Raw genomic sequence first — 20,000 nt, 5'->3', positions numbered from 1 at the left:
ATAAGAAAACGAAAGAACAACTATTTTCTTCATTATTTGTCTCCAAAACCAAAATGAAAAAACAGATCATGATTCGTTTTTCTAGTTTTCGATTTTGTGTTTAAATGAAAAATGGAAAAAATGGATAATGACCGTTTCCCGTTTACGTGACTTCACAAATGTTTCAGATACAATTAAATAAATAAAATAATGTATCTCATGTCATAAAACAATATTAAAATAAAAAATAAAGTGGTACCTCTCCGACTCCTCCCAGGAACGGCTCCGACACCGTCTCACTCTGCCTCAGTTTGTCCACCACCTGCAAAAAGAAAAACTAATCAAAAACTATTCATTTAGACCTGGTTTAGACCTGGTTTAGTCCTGGTTTAGACCTAGTTTACTTCTGGTTTAGACCTAGTTTAGACCTGGTTTAGTCCTGGTTTAGTCCTGGTTTAGTCCTGGTTTAGACCTGGTTTAGTCCTGGTTTAGTCCTGGTTTAGTCCTGGTTTAGACCTGGTTTAGAGTCCTGGTTTTTAGTCCTGGTTTAGTCCTGGTTTAGTCCTGGTTTAGTTTAGTCCTGGTTTACTGGAGTCTTTAACCTGGTTTAGTCTGGTTAGTCCTGGTTTAGTCCTGGTTTAGAGTCCTGGTTTAGTTTACCTGGTTTAGTCTGGTTTAGTCCTGGTTTAGTTTTCCTGGTTTAGTCCTGGTTTAGTCCTGGTTTAGTCCTGGTTTAGTCCTGGTTTAGTCCTGGTCCTGGTTTAGTCCTGGTTTAGTCCTGGTTTAGTCCTGGTTTTAGTCCTGGTTTAGTCCTGTTTAGGTTTAGTTTCCTGGTTTAGTCCTGGTTTAGTCCTGGTTTAGTCCTGGTTTACCTGGTTTAGTCCTGGTTTAGTCCTGGTTTAGTCCTGGTTTAGTCCTGGTTTAGTCCTGGTTTAGTCCTGGTTAGTCCTGGTTTAGTCCTGGTTTAGTCCTGGTTTAGTTTTTCTGGTTTAGTCCTGGTTTAGTCCCTGGTTTAGTCCTGGTTTAGACCTGGTTTAGTCCTGTTTAGTCCTGGTTTAGTCCTGGTTTAGACCTGGTTTAGTTCTGGTTTAGTCCTGGTTTAGTCCTGGTTTAGTCCTGGTTTAGTCCTGGTTTAGTCCTGTTTAGTTTAGTCCTGGTTTAGTTCCTGGTTTAGTCTGGTTTAGTCCTGGTTTAGTCCTGGTTTAGTCCTGGTTTAGTCCTGGTTTTAGTCCTTTAGTTAGTCTGGTTTAGTTCTGGTTTAGTCCTGGTTTAGTCCTGGTTTACTGGTTTAGTCTGGTTTTAGTCCTGGTTTACTGGTTTCTGTTTAGTCTGGTTTAGTCCTGGTTTAGTCCTGGTTTAGTTTAGTCCTGGGTTTAGTCTGGTTTAGTCTGGTTTAGTCCTGGTTTAGTTCCTGGTTTAGTCCTGGTTTAGTCCTGGTTTAGTCCTGGTTTAGTCCTGGTTTAGTCCTGGTTTAGTCCTGGTTTAGTCCTGGTTAGTCCTGGTTTAAGTTTTCCTGGTTTAGTCCTGGTTTAGTCCTGGTTTAGTCTGGTTTAGTCCTGGTTTTAGTCCTGGTTTAGTCCTGGTTTAGTCTGGTTTAGTCTGTTTTAGTTGTTTAGTCTGGTTTCTGGTTTAGTCCTGGTTTAGTCCTGGTTTAGTTCCTAGTTTCTGGTTTAGTCTGGTTTAGTCCTGGTTTTTGGTCTGGTTTAGTCCTGGTTTTAGTCCTGGTTTAGTCCTGTTTGTTTTTCTGTTTAGTCCTGGTTAGTCCTGGTTTAGTCTGGTCCTGGTTTAGTCCTGGTTTAGTCCTGGTTTAGTCCTTAGTTAGTCCTGGTTTAGTTCTGGTTTAATCCTAGATCTGATCAAGTTTGGTTCTGGTTTAGTCCTAATTTAGTTCTTGTTCAGTCCAGGTTTAGTCCTGGTTTAGTTTTGGTTTAGACCCGTAACTTGGTCTGGTTTGGTCTCCACGGAGACAGAAAAGTTTAAAGCCGCACTGTGAAACATTCCAGACAAATCAAAACAGAGAAAAGCGTCCGACGAACCCTCCAGCAGAAAAGAAGTTCCTCAGTGCAGCTTTAAGTGAGTTGGGGTAAAGTTTGGGGTTTTACCTGGGCGAGCACGGTGTTCCTGCGCAGGACGGGTCTGGGGTTAAACTCCTCGCGGCACTGAGGGCAGCAGAGTCCGGTCTCGGTCTGGTCCCAGTACTCGCCGATGCAGCTCATGCAGTAGGTGTGACCACAGGGGATGGAGACCGGCTCCTTCAGCACGTCCAGGCAGATCGGACACCGGAACTGACGCTCCGTCACCGAGATGTTCGCCTGCGCCATCAGCTCCACGCTTAGACCCGGGTTAGACCTGGTTTAGTTCCTGGTTTAGACCTGGTTTAGTCCTGGTTTAGTCCTGGTTTAGACCTGGTTAGTTCTGGTTTCTGGTTTAGACCTGGTTTAGACCTGGTTTAGTCCTGGTTTAGTCCTGTTTTCTTCTGGTTTAGTCTGGTTTAGTCCTGGTTTAGTCCTGGTTTAGTCTGGTTTACTCCTGGTTTAGTCCTGGTTTAGTCCTGGTTTAGTCCTGTTTTGTTCTGGTTTAGACCTGGTTTAGTCCTGTTTAGTTTAGACCTGGTTTAGACCTGGTTTAGTCTGGTTTAGTCTGGTTTAGTCCTGTTTTGCTTCTGGTTTAGTTCTGGTTTAGTCTGGTTTACCTGGTTTAGTCCTGGTTTAGTTTAGTCCTGGTTTAGTCCTGGTTTAGTCCTGTTTTGCTTCTGGTTTAGTTCTGGTTTAGACCTGGTTTAGTCCTGGTTTAGACCTGTTTTGCTTCTGGTTTAGTTCTGGTTTAGTCCTGGTTTAGTCCTGGTTTAGTCCTGGTTTAGTCCTGGTTTAGACCTGGTTTAGTCCTGGTTTAGTCCTGTTTTGCTTCTGGTTTAGTTCTGGTTTAGACCTGGTTTAGTCCAAGATTAGATCAAGTTTGGTTCTGGTATAGTCTTGGTTTAGTCCAGATTTAGACCTGGTTTAGTCCAGATTTGGTTCTGGTTAAGTGCTAGTTTAGTCCTGGTTTAGTCTTGGTTTAGTCCTGGTTTAGTCCTAGTTTAGCTTCAGTAAAGTATCTCTCTCACTCTCTCTGGTTTAGTCCAGGTTTAGTTCAAGATTTGGTCAGGTTTGGTTCTGTTATAGTTTTGGTTTAGTCCTGGTTTTGGTTCTAGTTTAATCCTGGTTTAGTCCAAGATCAGATCAAGTTTGGTTCTGGTTTAGTCTTGGTTTAGTCCAGATAGACCTGGTTTAGGTTTCTGGTTTAGTCAAGATCAGATCAAGTTTGGTTCTGGTTTAGTCTTGGTTTAGTTCTGGTTTAGTCCTAGTTTAGCCTCAGTAAAGTATCTCTCTCACTCTCTCTGGTTTAGTTCAAGATCAGATCAGGTTTTGTTCTGGTTTTGTCCTGGTTTGATCCTGATTTAGTCCTAGTTTAGTCCCGGTTCCATCGAGATCAGACCTGGTTTGGTTTAACTAGTTTTAGCCCTACTTTAGTTTAGCCCTTGTTTAGTCCTGATTTAGTCCAGGTTCAGTCCCGGTTCAGTCCTGGTTCAGTCCAGATTTAGTCCTGGTCCTGGGAGACGCGGTTCGTGCGTAAAACCCTGTCCCCGGTGTTGACTCTTTCCCTCCGCGCAGAGAAACTCACTTTTCTCTCCTTCCTGATTTGCTCCCGGTCCAGTCTTTGGTTTACAGCCACTTTAGTCCTGGTTTAGTCCTGGTTTAGTCCGGGTTTAGTCCGGGTTTAACGCCGTGCCGTGCGCTCGTCTCTCATCCCCGGCGCAGAGGAGGAAGCGGCTCGTCCTGCTGCTCCGGTGTGTCCGGTGTTGTTGCTGTGACCGGGAGGAACTGTCCCTGCACGATCTGCGGCACCACGCCTCTGCGCATGCGCGGGCCGGCCTACAACAGCTGTGTCCGGAAACAACCGCTGGATCAAATCAGCGAGTTTAATAAAAAAAAAAAAAAAAAAAAAAAAAAAAAAAACATTTAGAACCGAGAAAACAATGAGAATTTCAGTCCACTTTATATCTATAGCACATTTATTAAAAATAAAAATAAAAAATGTTTCCAAAGTGCTGCACAGTATAAACAAAAACATTCTAAATTCATGACATTCTAAATATTGTCAGGCAAATCCTCTAATGCGTAAATTTGGTTCTTGTACAAACAGTGTTGGGAAGTTTACTTTTAAAATGTAATCCCCTACAGATTACAGATTACATCCCCCAAAATGTAGTTTGTAACGGAATCCATTAAATTACTTAAAGTGAGTAATGTAATCTGATTACTTTGGATTACTTGATTTGCTGTAGAGAAACAAAGACGAGGAAATCTTCACATAAGAAGTTTTGTCTGATAAAAGAAAATAAAAAGTCCAGATTTACTGAACCAAATTAAAAATATTATTGATAGAAGAAGAAGAAACACGTCCACACAGCAGGATTGAGTCCTGTTAAAACCTGTTTTAGTCCTGGTTTAGTCTTTGTTTAGTCCTGTTTTAGTCGTGTTAAATCCAGTTTTAGACCTGGTTTAGTTCTGGTTTAGTCCTGTTTTAGTCCTGGTTTAGTCCTGTTAAATCCAGTTTTAGACCTGGTTTAGTCCCGGTTTAGTTCTGGTTTAGTCCTGTTTTAGTCCTGGTTTAGTCCAACACAAACTGAACCACATCAGACACAAGAAACAACTGTTTTTCTCACACACATTAGTTTATGCAAATGAGTCATGTGGTTTTAAGTTTCATTTCTGTAAAATGTAAACAAATGTGCTCAAAGCTGCATAAACCACATGATCATGTCAAACGGGCTGAAGTGGACCTAGAGTCGTTCTGTTTATATGTTTAAAGTTGAATTTATATATTTATACAGATTAGTCATAGGAATAATAAAAAATAATGATCATTTAAATATTAAAACGTGTTTCTTTTTTGTGGGACGTCGAGTTTATCTGTAGAAATACACATCTGCAGAGGACTTGTGTTGGTAAAAGTGTTTTCCTCTTGATTTTGGTTTTCCAATGTGGCAGGACTAAACTAGAACTAAACCAGGTCTAAAACTGGATTTAACAGGACTGAACCAGGACTAAACCAGGACTAAACCAGGTCTAAAACTGGATTTAACAGGACTGAACCAGGACTAAACCAGGACTAAACCAGGACTAAACCAGGTCTAAACCAGGTCTAAACCAGGTCTAAACCAGGACTAAACCAGGACTGAACCAGGACTAAACCAGGTCTAAACCAGGTCTAAACCAGGACTAAACCAGGACTAAACCAGAACTAAACCAGGACCAAACCAGAACCAAACCAGGAATAAACAAGGACCAAACCAGGACTAAACCAGGACTAAACCAGGACTAAACCAGGTCTAAACCAGGTCTAAACCAGGTCTAAACCAGGTCTAAACCAGGTCTTGGTAAAAGTGTTTTCCTCTTGATTTTGTTTTTTCAATGTGGCTCTTGTGAAAAAAACTGAGCTGTTCTTACTTCACTGTTCTAAATACAAAACTTCTAAATACAAACCTTAATTATTATTACACTTTTCCGATAAAAAAATAAAAATCCATAATTTTATTTCAAAACTTTATTGGTAACATCTCGCTGTAAATGGTCAAACCGTATAAAGTTTCTTCAACAATAAAAGCATTTAAAAAGATCACACGTTTAACTTAAAGAGTCCGTTTGAACGATTCCTCCTTCCTCTGGCGTCGTCCTGTCCTCGCTGCTGATTGGCCGTTCAGTTGATCCGTGACGTTCCGATTGGTCCGTGGGGAGGGGGCGTTACCAGGGCGGAGACATGGGCTGCGGGTTTTGGAGGTAAGACATGACGACCGCAGAGATGGACAACCTGAAAATAATACAAAATAATTAATTAATTTATTTATTTATTAATTAATAAATAATAAACAATAAATAAATAAATAACAAATAATAATAAAGTTATTTCTTAATATTGAGACTTGATTTGTTGTTGGAATAATCTCAAGTGGAGCAGGGATCTAAACCAGGACTAAACCAGGACTAAACCAGGACTAAACCAGGTCTAAACCAGGACTAAACCAGGTCTAAAAGAGGTCTAAACCTGGACTAAACCAGGACTAAACCAGGTCTAAACCAGGTCTAAAAGAGGTCTAAACCTGGACTAAACCAGGACTAAACCAGGTCTAAAAGAGGTAAAAGAGGTCTAAACCTGGACTAAACCAGGTCTAAAAAGGTCTAAACCAGGACTAAAACCAGGACTAAACCAGGTCTAAACCAGGACTAAACCAGGACTAACCAGGACTAAACCAGGACTAAACCAGGACTAAACCAGGACTAAACCAGGTCTAAAAGAGTCTAAACCAGGACTAAACCAGGTCTAAACCAGGAGGTCTAAACCAGGAACTAAAACCAGGACTAAACCAGGACTAAACCAGGTCTAAACCAGGTCTAAACCAGGTCTAAACCAGGACTAAACCACCAGGTCTAAACCAGGACTAAACCAGGACTAAACCAGGACTAAACCAGGACTAAACCAGGTCTAAACAGGTCTAACCAGGACTAAACCAGGACTAAACCAGGACTAAACCAGGACTAAACCAGGTCTAAACCAGGACTAAACCGGGAACTAAACCAGGACTAAACCCAGGACTAAACCAGGACTAAACCAGGTCTAAACCAGGACTCAACACCTCAGGTTAAACTACAGGACTGTGGTGATGTTCTGTGGTGATGTTCTGGTTCTGTGGTGATGTTCTGTGGTGATGTTCTGGTTCTGTGGTGATGTTCTGGTTCTGTGGTGATGTTCTGTGGTGATGTTCTGGTTCTGTGGTGTTCTGTGGTGATGTTCTGGTTCTGCGGTGACGTTCTGGTTCTGCGGTGATGTTCTGGTTCTGTGGTGACGTTCTGGTTCTGTGGTGATGTTCTGGTTCTGTGGTGATGTTCTGTGGTGATGTTCTGGTTCTGCGGTGATGTTCTGGTTCTGTGGTGATGTTCTGGTGATGTTCTGGTTCTGCGGTGAGTTCTGGTTCTGTGGTGATGGTTCTGGTGTTCTGGTGTGTCTGTGGTGATGTTCTGGTTCTGTGGTGTGTTCTGGTTCTGTGGTGATGTTCTGTGGTGACGTTCTGGTTCTGTGGTGACGTGGTTCTGTGGTGATGTTCTGTGGTGATGTTCTGGTTCTGTGGTGATGTTCTGGTTCTGTGGTGATGTTCTGTGGTGACGTTCTGGTTCTGTGGTGACGTTCTGGTTCTGTTCTGGTTCTGCGGTGATGTTCTGTGGTGAGGTTCTGGTTCTGTGGTGATGTTCTGTGGTGATGTTCTGGTTCTGCGGTGATGTTCTGTGGTGAGGTTCTAGTTCTGTGGTGATGTTCTGTGGTGATGTTCTGGTTCTATGGTGATGTTCTGGTTCTGTGGGTGATGTTCTGTGGTGATGTTGTGGTGATGTTCTGTGGTGATGTTCTTGCTGTGGTGATGTTTCTGTTCTGTTCTGTGGTGATGTTCTGGTTCTGTGGTGATGTTCTGTGGTGATGTTCTGGTTCTGTGGTGATGTTCTGGTTCTGTGGTGATGTTCTGTGGTGATGTTCTGTGGTGATGTTCTGGTTCTGTGGTGATGTTCTGGTTCTGTGGTGAGGTTCTGTGGTGATGTTCTGGTTCTGTGGTGATGTTCTGTGGTGATGTTCTGTGGTGACGTTCTGGTTCTGGTTCTGTGGTGAGGTTCTGGTTCTGTGGTGATGTTCTGGTTCTGTGGTGATGTTCTGGTTCTGTGGTGATGTTCTGGTTCTGTGGTGATGTTCTGTGGTGATGTTCTGGTTCTGTGGTGATGTTCTGGTTCTGTGGTGATGTTCTGTGGTGATGTTCTGGTTCTGTGGTGATGTTCTGGTTCTGTGGTGATGTTCTGGTTCTGTGGTGATTCTGGTTGATGTTGGTGGTTCTGTTCTGTGGTGATGTTCTGTGGTGATGTTCTGGTTCTGTGGTGATGTTCTGTGGTGATGGTTCTGGTTCTGTGGTGATGTTCTGTGGTGATGTTCTGGTTCTGTGGTGATGTTCTGGTTCTGTGGTGATGTTCTGGTTCTGTGGTGATGTTCTGTTCTATGGTGATGTTCTGGTTCTGTGGTGATGTTCTGTGGTGATGTTCTGGTTCTGTGGTGATGTTCTGTGGTGATGTTCTGGTTCTGTGGTGATGTTCTGTGGTGATGTTCTGGTTCTGCGGTGACGTTCTGGTTCTGTGGTGACGTTCTGGTTCTGTTCTGTTCTGTGGTGACGTTCTGGTTCTGTGGTGACTGTTCTGGTTTCTGTGGTTCTGTTCTGTTCTGGTTCTGTGGTGATGTTCTGGTTCTGTGGTGAGGTTCTGTGGTGATGTTCTGTTCTGTGGTGATGTTCTTGTGGTGTTCTGGTTCTGTGGTGATGGTTCTGTGGTGATGTTCTGTGGTGACGTTCTGGTTCGTTCTGGTTCTGTGGTGATGTTCTGGTTCTATGGTGATGTTCTGGTTCTGTGGTGAGGTTCTGGTTCTGGTTCTGGTTCTGTGGTGATGTTCTGGTTCTGTGGTGATGTTCTGGTTCTGCGGTGATGTTCTGTGGTGATGTTCTGCTCTGGTGGTGATGTTCTGGTTCTGCGGTGATGTTCTGGTTCTGTGGTGATGTTCTGGTTCTGTGGTGATGTTCTGTGGTGATGTTCTGGTTCTGTGGTGATGTTCTGGTTCTGTGGTGATGTTCTGGTTCTGTGGTGATGTTCTGGTTCTGTGGTGAGGTTCTGTGGTGATGTTCTGGTTCTGTGGTGGTTCTGGTTCTGGTTCTGTTTGTGGTGGTTCTGTGGTGGTTCTGTGGTGACGTTCTGGTTCTGTGGTGATGTTCTGGTTCTGTGGTGATGTTCTGGTTCTGTGGTGATGTTCTGGTTCTGCGGTGATGTTCTGGTTCTGCGGTGATGTTCTGGTTCTGCGGTGATGTTCTGGTTCTGTGGTGAGGTTCTGTGGTGATGTTCTGGTTCTGTGGTGATGTTCTGGTTCTGTGGTGAGGTTCTGTGGTGATGTTCTGTGGACCTGGGGGGTTTAAACTCACATGAAGCTGCTCATCATCTGCTTGGTGTCCTCGGAGCTCCTGGAGTTGGCGAAGCTGATGAAGGAGCAGTAGACGGCGATCCAGGCGCACCACTTCAACTGAACACAGAGGAGGAGAAGAACCCCGCATCATCAAACACATCTAAACCAGGTCTAAACCAGGTCTAAACCAGGTCTAAACCAGGTCTAAACCAGGACTAAACCAGGACTAAACCAGGAGGTCTAAACCAGGTCTAAACCAGGTCTAAACCAGGTCTAAACCAGGTCTAAACCAGGTCAAACCAGGTCTAACCAGATCTAAACCAGGTCTAAACCAGGTCTAAACCAGGTCTAAACCAGGTCTAAACCAGGACTAAACCAGGACTAAACCAGGTCTAAACCAAAACCAGGTCTAAACCAGATCTAAACCAGGTCTAAACCAGGTCTAAACCAGGTCTAAACCAGGAACCATCTAAACCAGGTCTAAACCAGGTCTAAACCAGGAGGTCTAAACCAGGTCTAAACCAGGTCTAAACCAGGTCTAAACCAGGTCTAAACCAGGACTAAACCAGGTCTAAACCAGGTCTAAACCAGGTCTAAAACCAGGTCTAAACCAGGTCTAAACCAGGTCTAAACCAGGTCTAAACCAGGTCTAAACCAGGATCTAAACCAGGTCTAAACCAGGTCTAAACCAGGTCTAAACCAGGTCTAAACCAGGATCTAAAGGACCTAAACCAGGAGGTCTAAACCAGGTCTAAACCAGGTCTAAACCAGGTCTAAACCAGGAGGTCTAAACCAGGATCTAAACCAGGTCTAAACCAGGTCTAAACCAGGTCTAAACCAGGTCTAAACCAGGTCTAAACCAGGTCTAAACCAGGTCTAAACCAGGTCTAAACCAGGACTAAACCAGGTCTAAACCAGGTCTAAACCAGGACTAAAACCAGGTCTAAACCAGGACTAAACCAGGTCTAAACCAGGTCTAAAACCAGGTCTAAACCAGGAACCAGGTCTAAACCAGGTCTAAACCAGGACTAAACCAGGACTAAACCAGGTCTAAACCAGGACTAAACCAGGTCTAAACCAGGTCTAAACCAGGTCTAAACCAGGTCTAAACCAGGTCTAAACCAGGACTAAACCAGGTCTAAACCAGGTCTAAACCAGGTCTAAACCAGGTCTAACCAGGACTAAACCAGGTCTAAACCAGGACTAAACCAGGTCTAAACCAGGTCTAAACCAGGTCTAAACCAGGTCTAAACCAGGACTAAACCAGGACTAAACCAGGTCTAAACCAGGTCTAAACCAGGTCTAAACCAGGACTAAACCAGGTCTAAACCAGGACTAAACCAGGACTAAAACCAGGACTAAACCAGGTCTAAACCAGGTCTAAACCAGGTCTAAACCAGGACTAAACCAGGTCTAAACCAGGACTAAACCAGGTCTAAACCAGGTCTAAACCAGGACTAAACCAGGTCTAAACCAGGTCTAAACCAGGACTAAACCAGGACTAAACCAGGACTAAACCAGGTCTAAACCAGGTCTAAACCAGGTCTAAACCAGGACTAAACCAGGTCTAAACCAGGGTCTAACCAGACTGAGGACTAAGACCAGGACTGACCAGACCAGACTGAGTTCAGTCTTGATTCAGTCCTGGTTCAGTCCTGGTCTAGTCTGGTCTAGTCCTGGTTCAGTCCTGGTTCAGTCCTGGTTAGTCCTGGTCTAGTCTAGTCCTGGTTCAGTCCTGGTCAGTCCTGGTCAGTCCTGGTTCAGTCCTGGTCTAGTCCTGGTCTAGTCCTGGTCAGTCTGGTCTAGTCCTGGTCTAGTCCTGGTCCTGGTCTAGTCCTGGTCTAGTCCTGGTCTAGTCCTGGTCTAGTCCTGGTCTAGTCCTGTCTAGTCCTGGTCTAGTCCTGGTCTAGTCCTGGTCTAGTCCTGGTCTAGTCCTGGTTCAGTCCTGGTTTCAGTCCTGGTTTCCTGGTTCAGTCCTGGTTCAGTCCTGGTTAGTCCTGGTTAGTCACTGGTTCATTTTTTGTACCACTGTTGTCTTTTTGCACACACAGATTCTTTTGACACATGCCGTGTAAGTCAACGACCGATTTATGAAACTTCAATTCAAACTCACCCGCAGCCCCTTTTCTAACCCAACCCCCTGAGGAGCTGAGGAGTGTGAACAGGGCACTGGACCAAACACACTCAACTGTTCACATAAAGTTTAAAGTGAGATGTTCCAAAACAAAACACCAGGTCCAAGCTTTAAATATAAAATATCGCGAGAGGAGCGGGACAGAACCGACCGTACATCACTTCAGTTTTTTGTGTATTGACTTTAATAGTTTTATTTGTAAAGTGAAAATCTGATGCACCAGTTTATTTGTGTTAAAAATACAAACTTCTAAATCCGTGTGTCAATCGTTCGTTTGTTTTTCAAAATAAAACCAAAAATTATAAAATGAAAAAACAACTATTTTCTTCATTATTTGTCTCCAAAACCGAAACAGTTTTTGATTTTGTGTTTAAATTAAAAATGGAAAAAATTGATAAAGGATTGAACCAGGATTAAACCAGGTCCAGGTCCAGACCGGAACCAGACTGAGGCTGAGACCAGGACTTAGGTCAGGAATGGTCCGGGACTGAGACCGGGACTGAAGCCTTGACCAGACCAGGACTGAAAACGGTTTAGTCCTGATTCAGTCCTGATTCAGTCCTGGTTTAGACCTGGTTTAGTCCGTTATCCGTTTTTCATTTAAACACAAAATTGAAAACTGAAAAAACAAATCATTATCTGTTTTATTTTTTTCATTTTGGTTTTGGAGACAAATAATGAAAATAGTTTTTTTTTTTGTTTGTTTGTTTTCTTTTGAAAAACAAATGAACCAACGACACAGATTCTTCTACACTAACACAACAGAGAGTTTGAGGAGACTCTTTCCTCTTGTGTCTCCAGTTCACCTGGCGCCCCCTGCAGGCGACTGTGAGGCTGCAGACACAGACGACACAGAGGAAGGACACTTTTGTTACTCTCCTCACCGCCCTGACACAGATCTGACTCGACCTGTTGAGCTGCACCGAGACTTTCGTTTGAATTTTTTGTCATTATTGTATTTTACTGCTCCATGTGCTTAAACTGCCCCTCAGGGACAAATAAAGAGACACTGAGTGATTATCATCTGTCGTTGTGTCTTTTCAGTGTAAAATGATCAAGAGTCGTGTGAAGAATCCCTCAGTCGTCCAGGTAGAAAACACGGCGAGGAGAAAATTCAGTTTGTCGACTGGACAAAAGTGAGTTTGGTTGAAGATGTTTCTCAGCTTGTCCAAGCTGCTTCTTCAGTTCTGGTCAGACACTGGTGACACTTCCTTATATCTGCAGGAGGAGCTAACTACACTGAAACTACTCTGAAACTAACACACACTTGTTTACAGTTTGTGTTTGTTAGTTGGGCCTGTTGACCTGTACAGGGTGTGGGGGTCTAATTATCAGAACAATTCATGTCCATAATGCAGCTTCCACACCTCTGGACCTGACCTGACTCCACCTGTTGTTCTCTTGTTTGTTTGGATTTAGGTTTTAGGATGGACGTGTAAATAGGAGACAGATGGTGTCTGAGTCTATTTCTGTTTAGAGAAGAATTCTCTTTCTTCACAAAAATGGCTTCTTTCACTTCCCTCTCAAACCAATTCTTTTCTTTGGCTAAAATCTGTACCTCACTGTCCTCAAATGAGTGGCCCGTGGTTTTTAAGTGGAGATGAACATCAGACTGAGGTCCTGTGTTGTTCTCTCGTCTGTGTTGGTTCTTGTGAAGTGTCTGTTTAGTTTCTCCAGTGTCACTTCAGTCTTCACTGCACTGAATGGAGTAGAGCAAATTGCTTTGTTTGTGTCTCGGTGTTTTGTCTGTTTCTGTCTTAGAGTGTTTGTAGGTTTGAAATAGACCGGGATCTCATGTAAAAAAAAAAAAAAAAAAATGTTAAAGAGTTTTTCAAGTGCTGTATAGATCCTTCTTTGTCTTATTATTATTATCAAAGGGTATTTCTCATGAGAAACCCAGTTCCTCATTATCTGTTATCTTCTGCAAGTGCAGTCCTCCCTACGCACATCCCTTCCTACATCTCAGCAGCTGGCACACACACACACACACACACACACACACACACACACACACACACACACACACAAGCACACACACACACACACAAGCACACACACACACACACACACACACACACAGCACACACACACACACACACACACACACACACACACACACAAGCACATATACACACTTTTATTTTCTGTGCTTTTTTACTGTGATAGAAAAATGTAACCGCCCATTTATTCCTGTAACCTGTGTGATTCAATAAATATGCAGCGGGGGGAAAGTGACCCTTCCACAGTTAAGAGCTGTAGCGGCGCCTCTGTCCCTCGCCACGAGTAAAAACCTGAATTCTACCTTCTGAGTTTCTTTGTGTTAATATCTCTGTTATTTTCTGACAAAAGTCAAAGAGCCACAGGTCACTCATGTGAGGACAGAGATGTACAGATCTGAGCCAGAGAAAAGAATTGATTTGAGAGGGGAGTGAAAGAAGCCATTTTTGTTAAGAAAGAGAATCCTTCTCTAAACAGAAATGAACTCAGACACCACCTATCTCCTATTTACACGTCCATCCTCAAACCTGAATCAAAACAAACAAGAACAACAGGTGGAGTCAGGTCAGGACCAGAGGTGTGGAAGCTTCATTATGACCTGAATTGTTCTGATAATTAGACCCCCACACCCTGTACAGATCAACAGGCCCAACTAACAAACACAAACTGTAAACAAGTGTGTGTTAGTTTCAGAGTAGTTTCAGTGTAGTTAGCTCCTCCTGCAGATATAAGGAAGTGTCACCAGCGTCTGACCAGAACTGAAGAAGCAGCTTGGACGAGCTGCAAAACGTCTTCAACCAAACTAACTTTTGTCCAGTCGACAAACTGAATTTTTTCCTAGTTATGAAGAGTCACCTTGAGCATGAGGCCACACATGCTGAAGATCATCCCCAGAAGGTTCATGTAGTCGGGGGTGGGGTCCTCCAGGGTCGGGTTGGTCTCTGTGCTCGGAGGTTTGTACCTGGAGAAGAATTTAACACCACGTTAGAGTTAAAAAAAAAAAAAAACACTGAAAAGATATTGTACTGTTTTAAAAGATGACCTGCTTTAAAACAGAACTGAGGTTTTTTTGGTCCGCTGTGATTTAAATTTAGTCTGTTCTAGTTTTAAGGGATGGTCCTTGTTAGGGACGGGCATTCGATGAAATTTTCTTAATCGATCGTCGGAAGAATTAACGATCGATTATTGATTCATCTTTAACGTTTTTATATTAAAATGATCATCATTATTATTACTATCTGCACTAATCTGCATAAATAAATTCAACTTTACGACATATAAAACATAAACACTCTAGAGCACGGGTGTCAAACATGCGGCCCGGGGGCCAGATTCGGCCCTCGGCTGATTTTCTACTAAAATATTTTAATTATATTTTCTATTAAAGTATTAGTAATTTTCTGCACTGCTTAGCATAGTGTCTCCAGCGTCTCTGTACGTGGCCCCTCCCACCAGAGCAGCACAAATGAAGACTTGTCTCTTTCCAAACGCTCTTAAAGGACGATCGTTTTGACTGTTGACCGTGACACCCTCATCAGAAAAATGTCCAACATGAGAAAAGTGGAGCCGAGTGCAGGATTTTACAACAAAAATTGACTTATTCCTGTTTACAGACAAGTTCATGTTAAAACTTTGTGTTGAAATTGTATTTTTCTTAAAGTTTCAGGTTGTTCATAATATTATAATATTTAGTAAAAGAAAGAGTTCATCAATTAAAAAAGATTTCTGTAATAGATTTGTGTTTCTCTGCACAAATATTTGAACTTATTGTTATTTTTGGGGTTTATATGACATGAGTTTTCTGATCCGGACACTTTGGGATCAAAGTCGGTTGGACGCGACCCCCGGAACAAAATGAGTTTGACTCTCCTGGTCTAGAGCCACATCAGCTGTTTGACGTTATAATGTGTTTAATTCAGATTTGTGCAAATCTCACAGAAACTAAACTTAAAACCACATGACTCATTTACATAAACTAAGCAAGAAAAAAAAAAAACAGCTCTTGTGTCGCTGATGTGGTTCAACTTCTGTCGGATTAAAAGACATGACTCAGGTGAATACAGGTCAGTGTGACCAGATTTGTGTTTGTCAAAACTAGGACAGCGTACGGGGGGAGGGGGGCGGGGCCTCGTCATCCACATTGAGCGACTCTCACCTGGCAAAACTTTTTCATGCTTTTCTGTGTCCTGGTGAACTTTTTCCCACTGGACACTGACACATAGGTGTTGTTTTGTTCACTGTGCACATGGACTCACACTTGTCCCGATCGGAACAGAAAGTGTGGAATTTCTTGAACAAATCATCCTTAAATCCACATTTGTGCTTCGGTTCGTTACAGACTGACCCACTGTTTGTGTCTCGCTCCTTCTGATGCAGAGACACATGTACACACCTGTTTGGTCACGACACACACAGCAACCTACACCCGGTTTGTCAATTAAAATGAACGTAATCGATAAAATTCTTAATGATCAATTATTGATTAATCGACTAATCATGCCCATCCCTAGTGTTTACTGTGTAATTATAGCTTATAACTTACAGGGAATTAGAAATCTATATGCTCTTTGTTAATTTGGAACAGCAGAAAAAAGGGATGGGGTTAAATAAGTTTTACTTCTTCCCCACTTTTTCCGACACAAGTAAAATCTGCGTGATATTTAATTTTTTTTATTGTTATAGAAAATTTATATTTATTTTTTGTATTATATCTATGCATTTACGTTTACTATACATTACTGCTCGAATAAACATTCATTCATTCATTCAAATGACATCACAAGGTGGGACAGAGTGTGTTTTCAGTTTGAGAGAAGAACTCTGAATGTGCAGGGTTTTTGTGTTAAACAAGTGTGAATGATACAGTACAGTGACATTTTTGATAGAACAGTATTTAGTATTTTAGTGAAATGCTTCATTAACAATAATTAACAGGCCCCAGGACATGAGCTCGGGTCATGTCCTTTCTTACACTTTATTTATTATTACTGTAAAAAAAAAGTACTACTTTATGTTATTTTCATCTATTAACGGGTAAAAATATGTTTGTCATCGCGTTATCACGCTGTGCACATCTAAAATACTCCAAAAAAACCTAATAAAATCTAATTGGTTTATGAATTAACAACTTAATCACCTCTGGGCTAATCTGCTCAGGCGTTTAAATGGATACTATTAGCTCGTTCGATAGCATCCACACATTTCGCCACAGATTTCACACATTTCTGGGTAAAAAACACTTACCTCAAAATCTTGTTCTGCCTGCGCGGGTCCGACATGTTGTTCGAGGACATAATACGTTGAAATCGCAGTAAAAAATGTCCTCTTTTACGGAGTTTTAATCGCAAAAGTGAGCGACCGCGGCTGACTCCGGGGACGAGTGCGGGAGGGGGAGGTGCTTCCGAGCGCGGTGTTTCACAATAAAAGCATTCCTGTCAAAGTAAGCGGAGGTTTAAACAGAGAAAACGGAGCCGTGCTTTTATTTTGATAGCGCCGCATGTTCGCTGTGCAGACGAGAGGAAAACTAAGAGGGGACGTGCTTCCGGGTGCGGCGTTTCACAATAAAAGCGCTCCTGTCAAAGTAAGCGGAGGTTTAAATAGAGAAAACGGAGTGGTGCTTTTATTGTGACAGCCCCGCCGGTTCCCTGTGCGGCGTGTGTTGAATGAGAGATTGTTTTTATCAACAGAAAAAGTGTTTCGAGTTTAAAATATGAAACGTGGATAAAACCGGAACAACCCGCGTGTTTATTATCAGGAAGGTAACAAACTGATACTACTACTATTATTACTACCGTTACTACTACTACTACTACTACTACTATTATTGTTGCTACTGCTAGTATTACTGCTGCTACTACTGCTACTGCTACTACTATTAGTACTAGAACTACTACTACTACTACTACTACAACTATTACTATTACTAGAACTACTACTGCTACTACTATTACTATTACTACTAGACAACAACAACTACTACTACTACTAGAATTACTACTACTACTAGAACTACTGCTACTACTACTACTGCTGTTACTACTACTGCTGTTATTAATACTACTACTACTACTACTACTACTACTACTACTACTACTACTACTACTACTACTACTACTACTACTACTACTACTACTACTACTACTACTACTACTACTGCTACTACTACTACTACTGCTACTACTACTACTACTACTACTACTACTACTACTACTACTACTACTACTACTACTACTACTACTACTACTACTACTACTACTACTACTACTACTACTACTACTACTACTACTACTGCTACTACTACTACTACTACTACTACTACTACTACTACTACTACTACTACTACTACTACTACTATTACTACTACTACTAGAACAACAACTACTACTACTGCTGTTACTACTACTATTAATACTGCTACAACTGCTACTACTAGAACTACTACTACTACTGCTTGATTTAAATTTTTTTTTTTTTATTTCTGGTCGTGGTCCCTCTGATCACTCACATCACGTTTATCTGTTTACATGTTATTAATGTCGTCTTAAAGGTCCAGAAATCAGATTATAATCACATTTGAGTGCACGTGAACGAGGCCACTGACTTTATGTAAAATTATATACAGTAATATAGCAATAGTACGGAAGCCCTGAGTGGCAAGAGAAAAAAATAATAAAGAGGCACGTCATTTGGGCTCTATTTTCTAAATGATTTGCGGGTTTTTTTGCACCACCAAAATAAAAATAAAAAAAGTCCTAAAAAAAATAAATTGTCTTTTTTTTTTTTTTTTTTTTTTCATCAACAACAAAATGTTCTTTTCTCTCTCTCTCTCTCTCTCTCTTTTTTTTTTTTTTAAATCGTTGATGTGGCTGATAAAATTCTGGCAAAAAAAAAAAAAAAAGATAAAATTAGCTGTTGGGGAAAAAAACAAAACAAAAAAAACCTTATTTGAGTCGTTGGTGCAAAATGAAAAATTAATAAAGACAAGTTTATTTTATGTTTTTAGAAGAAAAAAATTAGTTGTTGGAGCAAAAAATAAAAATAATTTTAAAAAAATAAATAAACACTTATAAATAAATAAACAACCCAAATGACATGCCTCTTTTTTTTTTTCTCTCTCTCTCTCTTGCCACTCAGGGCTTCCGTACAATACACTGGACATTGTGTATTCTTTTTTTTTTTTTTTTTTTATAAGATTGTGTGTTTAATTGTATCTTTTAATTAAACCTTTACAATCCATTACAACCATTTTTATATTATCAAATAGTATTTTTATTATCCATTTTATGAGAAAATCTGTAACAAAATGACTCACCTGAACCCTGTGCTTCCCCTTCCTCCTCAGGGAGCAGCTCCATGGCGTTTCCTGCCCCCAGACCCGAGGGCCCCCAGCTGCCTCAGGTCCTGCTCCGGACCGTGGACTGTCAGCAGGGGCCGGTACGAGCAGTGAGATTCAATGGTAAAGAAACACTCCAGCGCTCCTCCAAAATCTGAGAAAAAACGCCACAAACTACAGGAGAATGAGCCTGATTATGACTGTGATTTGTTTCTCCTCGAGTTTGGGGAGGCGTGACCCGAGTTTGTGTCTCTGCGTGTGATTTTGAAGCTGCTGTGCTCCTCGTGTGTGTGTGTCAGTGCGACTATAACTCAAACATCAGCAACAGAGCGTCAGGGGCAGAAGAGCGACGGACACAGAGACGCAAGAAACAAACTCAGGAAATAGCGAAAATAATTTTTACTCACCTCTCGTAAAGTTGTAAATTTAAAGTGCAGCATCTCATCCACATTATCCTTAGAATTTGTCATCTGCAACAATGACATCCAGTCCACAAAACAGCTCTGTGAATCCAGTTTAAGGCGTTGCTTAAAAGTAAAAAAGGCCAGAGTAGTTCCTCACGTGTGTCTGTTTACATAGGGTGACCATATTTCCGTTTGTAAAAACCCGGACACCTTGGGGAAGGGTTTTTTTTTTTTTTGTGTTTTTTTTTTTACAGTGTATGAACGCATAAAAATTGTGTCCAAAATATACTGAGGTTTTACAGCAGGTAGTAATTACACACGTTTGGGTCAGGACTAAACCAGGTCTAAAAATACACATTTGCACTTCGGTATCTTGCAGACTGACCGACTGTTTGTGTCTCGCTCCTTCTGAGTCACAGACGCTACGAGAGACGCTCAGTTTAATGAACGGTACTGAAAACCCGGACATTTGCATCACTTTATAAAAAAACCCCGGACGCCCCAGACATGACGCAAAATACGGACATGTCCGGGGAAAAACGGACGTTTGGTCACCCTAGATTACATCCACACAGCGCTCGGATTGAGCTGAAGCTGCAGATTCACCACAGTGACTCTACTTCCCCACCACTTTATCTCCAATCTTTTCTGCTTTAAAAATCTTGTATCTGAAGTTTTGCTCCACATTTCACAAATAATAACAACACAGTTTTGACTTGTATCTAAACTAGAAGTGCAGAGTCTGATCTTTGAACACTTCAGAGTCTCAGAGCGACTGGTTTTACTGGAGACAGGAAACGGCTCACAGATTTATATCCTGTGGTCCGCAGACAGATCCCGCTTTAGTCTTTGAGATCGGAGATTTAAAATCTCGTCAGATTCTCCTCGTGTCTGTGGTTTGTGCTATTTTTGAAACACTTTTAAAAACCGTTTAAGACTGAAAATCCTGTAGTGTGTGGCGGCCTTCACTGTCTCTCCACAGACCTGACCCGTAACTTGGTCTGTTGGCGTCACCTGCTCGTTTCCAAGGATACAGTAGATACAATGCCATACTGTGGAACATTCTAAGCAGGTGGCAGAACCTCCACCGGAAATGTTCCCTAGTGCGCCTTTTAACGTGTGTGTGTTTTTCTGCAGT

At 41.9% G+C, this 20,000-nt stretch overlaps 3 protein-coding genes across 5 annotated transcripts in view; 1 reads left to right on the top strand and 2 right to left on the bottom strand.

Moving 5' to 3' along the window:
* The window catches only part of LOC110172146 (E3 ubiquitin-protein ligase TRIM47-like), a 20,600-nt gene extending 16,729 nt beyond the window's left edge, over positions 1-3,871 (bottom strand). Inside the window, 3 exon segments of the mRNA XM_055158523.1 lie at positions 239-301; positions 2,082-2,328; positions 3,640-3,871. Coding sequence (XP_055014498.1) covers positions 239-301; positions 2,082-2,300 — 282 coding nt within the window. The 5' untranslated portion in view covers positions 2,301-2,328; positions 3,640-3,871.
* Positions 3,872-5,550: 1,679 nt separating this feature from the next.
* wdr83os (WD repeat domain 83 opposite strand) lies at positions 5,551-16,530 on the bottom strand. Of its 2 annotated transcripts, XM_055158199.1 has the most exons (4): positions 16,370-16,530; positions 13,982-14,087; positions 9,014-9,111; positions 5,551-5,829 (listed from the first exon to the last, which is right to left on the bottom strand). In XM_055158199.1, exons 1-4 carry the CDS (start codon positions 16,417-16,419, stop codon positions 5,763-5,765), a joined length of 321 nt encoding a protein of 106 aa, XP_055014174.1. In that variant the 5' UTR covers positions 16,420-16,530; the 3' UTR covers positions 5,551-5,762. The 2 variants fall into 2 exon arrangements, with proteins under 2 accessions (XP_055014174.1, XP_055014175.1); XM_055158200.1 differs by lacking the exon at positions 9,014-9,111.
* A 211-nt stretch (positions 16,531-16,741) lies between these two features.
* wdr83 (WD repeat domain containing 83) overlaps positions 16,742-20,000 on the top strand; it is a 16,257-nt gene continuing 12,998 nt past the window's right edge. The window contains exons 1-3 of one of the 2 annotated variants that reach the window (XM_055158700.1): positions 16,742-16,884; positions 18,468-18,581; position 20,000. The exon at position 20,000 is cut by the window's right edge and continues 120 nt beyond it. In XM_055158700.1, coding sequence (XP_055014675.1) covers positions 18,479-18,581; position 20,000 — 104 coding nt within the window. In that variant the 5' untranslated portion in view covers positions 16,742-16,884; positions 18,468-18,478. The remainder of the gene's footprint in view (positions 16,885-18,467; positions 18,582-19,999) is intronic. The other variant, XM_055158701.1, reaches the window with a different exon arrangement.

This window comes from Boleophthalmus pectinirostris, unplaced genomic scaffold (genome assembly GCF_026225935.1).
Source record: "Boleophthalmus pectinirostris isolate CB_2022bp ecotype Guang Dong unplaced genomic scaffold, ASM2622593v1 HiC_scaffold_22, whole genome shotgun sequence".
In the NCBI taxonomy this organism is placed as follows: Eukaryota; Metazoa; Chordata; class Actinopteri; order Gobiiformes; family Gobiidae; genus Boleophthalmus; species Boleophthalmus pectinirostris.
Note: the sequence above shows the minus strand (reverse complement) of the source record. Positions and strands in the feature narration are given on the sequence as shown.

Bases quoted from the DNA above. Each gene is read 5' to 3' on its own strand.
- wdr83os (XM_055158199.1), bottom strand. From the start codon at position 16,419: ATGTCCTCGAACAACATGTCGGACCCGCGCAGGCAGAACAAGATTTTG. The intron at 14,088-16,369 runs GTAAGTGTTTTT...ATTCTTCTCCAG, and splicing joins AGGCAGAACAAGATTTTGAG to GTACAAACCTCCGAGCACAG. The intron at 5,830-9,013 runs GTGAGTTTAAAC...TATTATTTTCAG, and splicing joins CAGATGATGAGCAGCTTCAT to GTTGTCCATCTCTGCGGTCG.